Source organism: Alligator sinensis, unplaced genomic scaffold, assembly GCF_000455745.1.
Source record: "Alligator sinensis unplaced genomic scaffold, ASM45574v1 scaffold374_1, whole genome shotgun sequence".
Classification (NCBI taxonomy): domain Eukaryota; kingdom Metazoa; phylum Chordata; order Crocodylia; family Alligatoridae; genus Alligator; species Alligator sinensis.
The window spans coordinates 515,826-522,482 of record NW_005842383.1 but is presented as its reverse complement, the minus strand read 5'-3'; the positions used below and the strand labels follow the sequence as shown (position 1 = coordinate 522,482).

Genomic DNA, 6,657 nt, shown 5'->3' with positions numbered 1-6,657 from the left:
GCTGAAAATATGGTTCTTAAGGATTTGCTTAGTAAACAATGATGGGGTTTCTGCAGATCCTTATAAGTTTTCCTCACACTATACCATATGCATTTTTATGCATACCATAGTACAGCAAAAGATCATATCAACTCTGAATTTAGTACAATATTTCAAAATTTCTTTACTTGTATGTAGTCTGATGCATTCTTTGGCATTTCCATCTTTGTCTACTGTATATAGTAGAACATTTTAAGCCCACTGATAAATGGGGCCCACTCTGGCAGAATCTTTGGGAATCTATACACATGCTCCAAGGTGGGGGAAGGTGCTTTAATTAGAGTGGCTCCAAGAGCTGCTTTGAAAGCAGGGTGGAGGGGTGAGGGGCTTTAATTAGAGCGGCTCTGCAGTGTCTCATGTATTCAGCATCTTGCGCTTCAAAATGGCAGTAGAGGTGCTTGAACTAAAGCTTGTTCAATGATTTCATAGACATTAGGGCTGGAAGGGACCTCGGAAGATCAAGTCCAGCCTCCTGCCCCAGGGGCAGGAAGTCAGCAGGGATCATAGGATCCCAGCAAGATAAACATCCATATGTCTCTTGAAGGCATTCAAAAACATCTGGATGTTTACCTTGCTGGGATCCTATGATTTCTAGTTAAAGTGAGCTTTAGTTACAGTGCCCCCGCCGCCATTTTGAAGCACAAGAATGCTGTATAGATGTGACATGAAGGCTGCTGGAGTGTGTTAATTAGCACGCTCCAGTAAACTTGATTCTGTTCTGACACATGCTAATTAGCATGCATCAGAGCAGACATCCAGCACATATATAGGTGTCCTCCATGACTAAGTACAGACAGTCAAAAAACCCAAGACTGAATTGATTCAATCCTCACAGTTTAGTCTAAGCTGTGTAGATTGAACCAATTAGCAAGTTAACAGACATTCACTTTTGATTCTGGAAATGCAGCCACTTGCCTGCAGTGACCCAGGCCAGAAGCTTGTGGGGGGAGGGGGCAGTTAGACCATGCCTTTCTGCTCAACTGGAGCAGACAGCTTGGGCCAAGGCTAGCCTGCCTATTCCTGTGAAGAGGGGTTTGCTAGGAAGGTACAAAGCATGCTGGCATACTGGGGGACTGCAAGTTAACTTGAATCTGGAGGGAATCTGGGACAGAAATTCAATAAACCAATTTAACCTAAATTGGTTAAGTCTGATACTACATCCATCCAGGTTTATCTTAAACTAGTTTCAGCTATTTTGAAAGCAGTTCATGTGCACTGAACTTCTGTTGTTACAGATTTAAACCAGTTTCCTATCACTTATACCAGTTTGTGTAATTTCTGTCCATAGCCTATATGCCTAAACTCTACCGAGTCCAATAGATGTTCCAGGCGTGCTTGTGGGATCTGGCTTCCATTCTGTAAAGGATTATTTTGTGGTTAAACAATTAGTTGAATCAGGCTAAGAGGTACAGTGCAGAATCTGCTGACCAGAAGACATGGGTAGGTAGTTTAAAGGCACCACTGTGCCCTCCTGATTCTGGGCTGCTCCAGGAGATGCAATGACTCCCAGTGAAACTTAGCCAGCTTTCTGTGCTGCTATTGCTTTAACCTTGCATGTCTGCTAGAGGGTCCTCTAAAGACAGCTTGCATGTACGTTCCATATGTCCTATGCTGGGGGAACTCTATAGGGCTTTTATATTGTTCCTAGCAAGTGCAGTTCAGATGGGAGGACAAAAATGTAAGACTAGGGCTCAGATTTTCATAGTGATCATTGTTAAGTACAGAACATCTGTCATTTGTGTCACTATTAATAGCTTTTTGTATATATAACTTTGTACAGATACTAGTGGGTTTCTACTGTGCTTCTTCTGAGTTTAAATAAAAAAGTCTCAAAATTATAGAAAGCAAAAGTGCTGTCTTTATTGTTCCTTCAGAAGATTGAAAAAAAAGTTCCTGCTTCTCACAATTTAGTGACTGGTATGTTTAGTTTGTACCACTTATTGAAGAATAGGTTATTCAGAGCCTCTGGCATCCTTGAGTTATTAGTAAGGGACCATAGTAGGGCATAGTGGTGGTATTTTGACAGTGTTTCATGATTTTGCTTCAGATCCACACTGTAAGTCAATGTAGTTTGGTCATTTGTAATTAAGACCTCTCCCTGCAGACCAAAGTTGGTTGGAGGTATTGAGAGTTATAGGATTTTTCTCTAGCTCTATAACAGCCAGCCTTTGTCTCGCCATAGCCATGTTCTTAGAAACTGCAGTTGTACTACCTACTAATACCTAAGGATGTCTAATATCATGTACATTTTGTTGAAATGGTTGCACTGTGATACAAATGCTGATCCAAGGAGTTCTATTCCAGAGGAAGGAAATACGCTTGGTTTGTTTCTGACGAACTAAACAACCTTTCAAGAATACCAGCATCCTGGCAAAGAACTACTGGCAAACAGCTGTATTAACCTGAGCCAAAAATTGTAAAGTGAAGTTGAGGTTGAAAACATGTATTGAAATTAACAAAAATTAGAGAATCAGAAAATCTGAGTTACCAATGAACTATTGTCCCACAAACTTCAGAAATAGATTAATATTCAGTTATGGTCATCTAAGCAACCTTAACCTGAGTTTATAATAATGTTATTCTCCCATCTTCCTTCCCTACATTGGTGTCTAATAACCCAAGAAAAACTGATAGACCATTGAATCTTAATGGTAGGTACAAAATTAAAAGTATATTTTTCTCTACAAAATGTTTCTAGCTATTAAAAAGGGTGGAGCTGATACAACCTCTGTATGTTTGAGTAAGGAACTCCAAATTTGTGGTCAGTGATTAAATTAATCTGTTTGTTATGGGTGGCCAATGATAGTGAAAAGATTCTGGTTTTCATAGGGCAGCATTAAGGGCCAGATTTATCATTCTGATGTCTTAAAAATAAATCCAGCCTATTAACTGCATGACAGTGTAGTTAAATTTAGCCTTAATTCTAAATTGGTCTTAATTTAGGATGCGGGTTTTCATGTTTTCTGTAAAACAACATATATTAGCCATCTAAGATTTATAGAAAAGAAGCTAGAATACTTTTTTGATGTAAATAAATGTATTAGAAACTTGTGGGAATCATTAAAATTAAGTAAGTATATAGTTCTGTAAGAAGATAGTATTCTTGTTTCACACATGGCAATATTCAATGCAGTTATGTAGAAACCTGCTACGAGGTATGAAAATGTATAGAACTACCTGCAGTCTGACATCTGATACCTTGTAAAATTATTATAATTAGTCTATATAATCCAGGGACAGAGAGGAAATGTGCCTGATAATCAATAGGCATTCAACACTGCTACTCTGGCTTCTTCACAAAGTGGATCCAACTTGCCATCACCTCCTAAAGGAAAAAAATAACATTTATAAAATATTTGTAGAATTCTACTCCTAGTTTCATATCATATTCTGTTAAATTCTCCCATCCAACCTAGTTTAAATCTACCTCTTGTGAGTCCCTAAAAATGTGGCCATACTAAGAAACCAAAATAAACCTGGATTTAACGGAAGAATTAATATTTTCCGTCAATTTTGTCCAAAAAATAAGCAGGACTGATCTTGTTTAACTGCATAATCTGAGACTGAGAACTACTTGCACTGAAGAATGTCACAAAATACAGAAATATTACAGGAAGTGCATGCTGCAAGCTATCGGTGATTCATTAGCTAGAAGGCACTCCTCCTGAGGAGACGGTATTTAATCAATGCCCAAAATGGAATTAGAGAGTACTGAAAGTGACATCTTTTCAGATTAAAAAAAAAAGTGGAAGTCCTTGCCATAGGTAGTTATTAACAATGTCCATTGTGTTACTACACTGAGACAGGGATGGCTAGAAAATGGAAATTACTGTAAAACATTCATGTTTTGGAGGTGAGGGGAGTGGAATTCATTCTGAACTGGGACAAAGTTAAAAAGAAAAAAAATACAAATTGTTTGTTGGAAAGAACTTCCAGAAGAACTCTACTTTTGGGAGAAATGAAATGGAATCTTTTTGCTTCCTGGCTGCCCAGCCCAAAAGCACCTTGTTGGTTTCAGTTTTATCTCTGCAGGGAGAAAGTGTGAATGACATGTGTCTTTCATGGGCTACAGGATGCTGAGTGAGGGGCTCCACTTCCCACTTTGTTGTCTACCCTACTCCAGCCTCACTGGTGGTTTAGCAGTTGTATATTCTGGAAGCAAAGAGCTGGGGCACTGGACTTCCCTGCCTCTCTCCTTCCTCACCCATCTTGGCTGCAAAGTAGATGGGAAAGCTGAGCACTCCAGTTCTCTGCTTCTCCTCCTGCCCTGCAGTCTCTGAGTAGAGCTGAGGAGGCTGAAAATAAAATGAATTCCCATGTTCTGGCCAAACTCTAACACAGGTTACTGGATCCAGTTATAGTATTCTGCAGCTTCACTTGGAACATTCTGCTATGCTTCCTGTTTTAAATTGCTGCAGATTTTTGAAACTCCTTTGTCCCAACCTAAATGTGACTTCATTAAATCTATAATGAAATGTCTTTATGTATAATTGTACCACCTTCCTATTATTTTAAGGGAGCTACTGTATCTAAGAAAATATGTTATACTTCCCACTCCTGTAGTATCTGGGTGCCTCACAATCTTTACAATACCTCTGTGCAGTAGCTAAGTACTGTTATCCTTATTTAAGACCCTAGGCACAGAGAGAGACTAAGACTTAGAACCAAAAGGTGTTGTTGCATTGGTTTCAATGGAAATTGGGCACCTAAATAAATTTTGAATGTAAACCTAAGTGATTTGCTCAATATTGCAAAGGGAGGAAACTTAACCCAAATTTCCCAAGCAGTACCCTAACCAATGGACAATCTTTTCTCTTATGTGCACTTTATGATGGCTTATGTATAAAGAACTGAAGAACTGATAGGCATTAATGTTAATATTAATTAAAGTGACAATTTAGAAGACAGAACTTTTGACATTTAATTTCAGAATGAAGTAATATCTAATGAAGGGTACAGCAAAGAAAGTCTGGTACCTACCGAAGTCGAGGTCTTTAATATTGCACTGGAACACAGTTTCGCCATTCACTACGAGTTCTACAACATTCCAGTCTGGCATCTCTTCTAGGATAACCTGATGTCCATCTGCTTCCAGCACAGCTACAAAAGACCAGAAAAGCAGCCTTCCTTTGGTATTTCTAAATTTAACTGCTCATGATGACAAGCATGAAAAAAATATGTGCAATGCAGGAAAGCATTGTACAAAATTCCTTACAAGTTGTGGTTGTAATTTGTAGTTTCATGATTACTACATTAGTGGGTCACCTTTGAATGAACTACTCCACCCTTCCTCTGTTCAAATCTCATTTTAAAAGGCAAGACATTTGCTATGCACTTAAATATGCTACTGGCTGGTATAGTAGTCATAAGGAGCACACTGAATTAATTTTTCACTCTAGTATCTACAAACAATTTTGTCTCTGTCCACAGGCTGGATCCAGCTGGTGGTCCTAATCCAGTGCTCAGGGAAGGAGCAGTGGCTGGATAGAGCCGGCTAGGAGGAGAGGGGGCAGCTCAGCCCTGCAGGGGAAAAGAGGGCATGGTCCAATGGGTGGGGGTGTGGACCAGCCCCATGGGGTGGGCCCTCTTGATGTGTGGCAATTTGGCAGGGGAAGGGTTGCCATACTAATTGCTACTATTCCTCCACCTCCAAATTTCCTGACCTGGTGGAAGCCCTGTGAGTTGGATTCCAAGACCCCATGGGCTACATTTGGCTGGTGGGCAGGAGGCTGAGCACCCCTGGTCTATTTGGTTTCCCACAATAGAGTATCCTGGTGTGCTAATGCACATTACACAGTACTGTCTTAACCAGCCGTCCTTCAGTCTTGCTGAATTTAAGTAATACAATTCAAACAACATGATGGATTGGTTTGGATTTTCATGTATTTTGTAAGTTGCCTTTTTTTCATCTTATTCTGGATCTGTTTCTTGGCAGTGGAAATGCACTATGATAAGAGCCTAGCATCAGTTGCTTATCAACTAAAAAAAATGAAAGCTAATTTCTAACAACTTTGTTCAGTGAAGGCCTTGCCGAGGGAGTGCAGACCTATAGTAAACCTCTAAAAGAACATATTTAATCAATGTGAATTGGGTCTTTTCCTTGTCTGTGCTCTAGTCACTCTTCGTTTCAGGAAAAGTGGACAGAAGTGCCACCTTCTCATCTCTAATTCCATTAATTGCTCTGTGTTTAATTTGGGTAGCATAACTGGAGCTGACTGTGCCCACCATGATTGCAGCACTGTAACTTAATGGCTCAAGATGCTGCAGGAGAGGACTCTGGCCCAGGGGATCCTGGCTCCTTGCTGGGCAGCAGCTGCTTGGAAACCATTTGGGGAAAGGGGCGCTGAGCCACTGTCAGCAGCTTGGAGACGCATGGGTTGACAGGACCGCAGACCGAAGTACTCCCCTCCTCTGGGAATTATGACAAATTCTTGGGCCGCGTTGCTAGTTTTTGGGTCTGTTCTTTTACTGTGGGTCCGGGCCTTTCCTTAAAGGGCTCTTCCCCACCTCTTCTTCCCCTCTTCGTTTGGACACAGTCCGCGTGCCCTCGCCCGGGGTCGGCTCTGCCCAGGCCTGCGGGCAGGAGGGGCCGCCGGCATGCCCCGCAGGGGCCAAGAG

At 40.9% G+C, this 6,657-nt stretch overlaps 1 protein-coding gene across 1 annotated transcript in view; it reads right to left on the bottom strand.

Moving 5' to 3' along the window:
* Nucleotides 1-934: 934 nt before the first annotated feature.
* CUNH10orf53 (chromosome unknown C10orf53 homolog) overlaps nt 935-6,657 on the bottom strand; it is a 7,064-nt gene continuing 1,341 nt past the window's right edge. The window contains exons 2-4 of the mRNA XM_025210968.1: nt 6,547-6,655; nt 5,020-5,139; nt 935-3,364 (exon numbers count right to left, since the gene is read on the bottom strand). Of these exons, the coding sequence (XP_025066753.1) occupies nt 3,300-3,364; nt 5,020-5,139; nt 6,547-6,655 (294 nt within the window). The 3' untranslated portion in view covers nt 935-3,299. The remainder of the gene's footprint in view (nt 3,365-5,019; nt 5,140-6,546; nt 6,656-6,657) is intronic.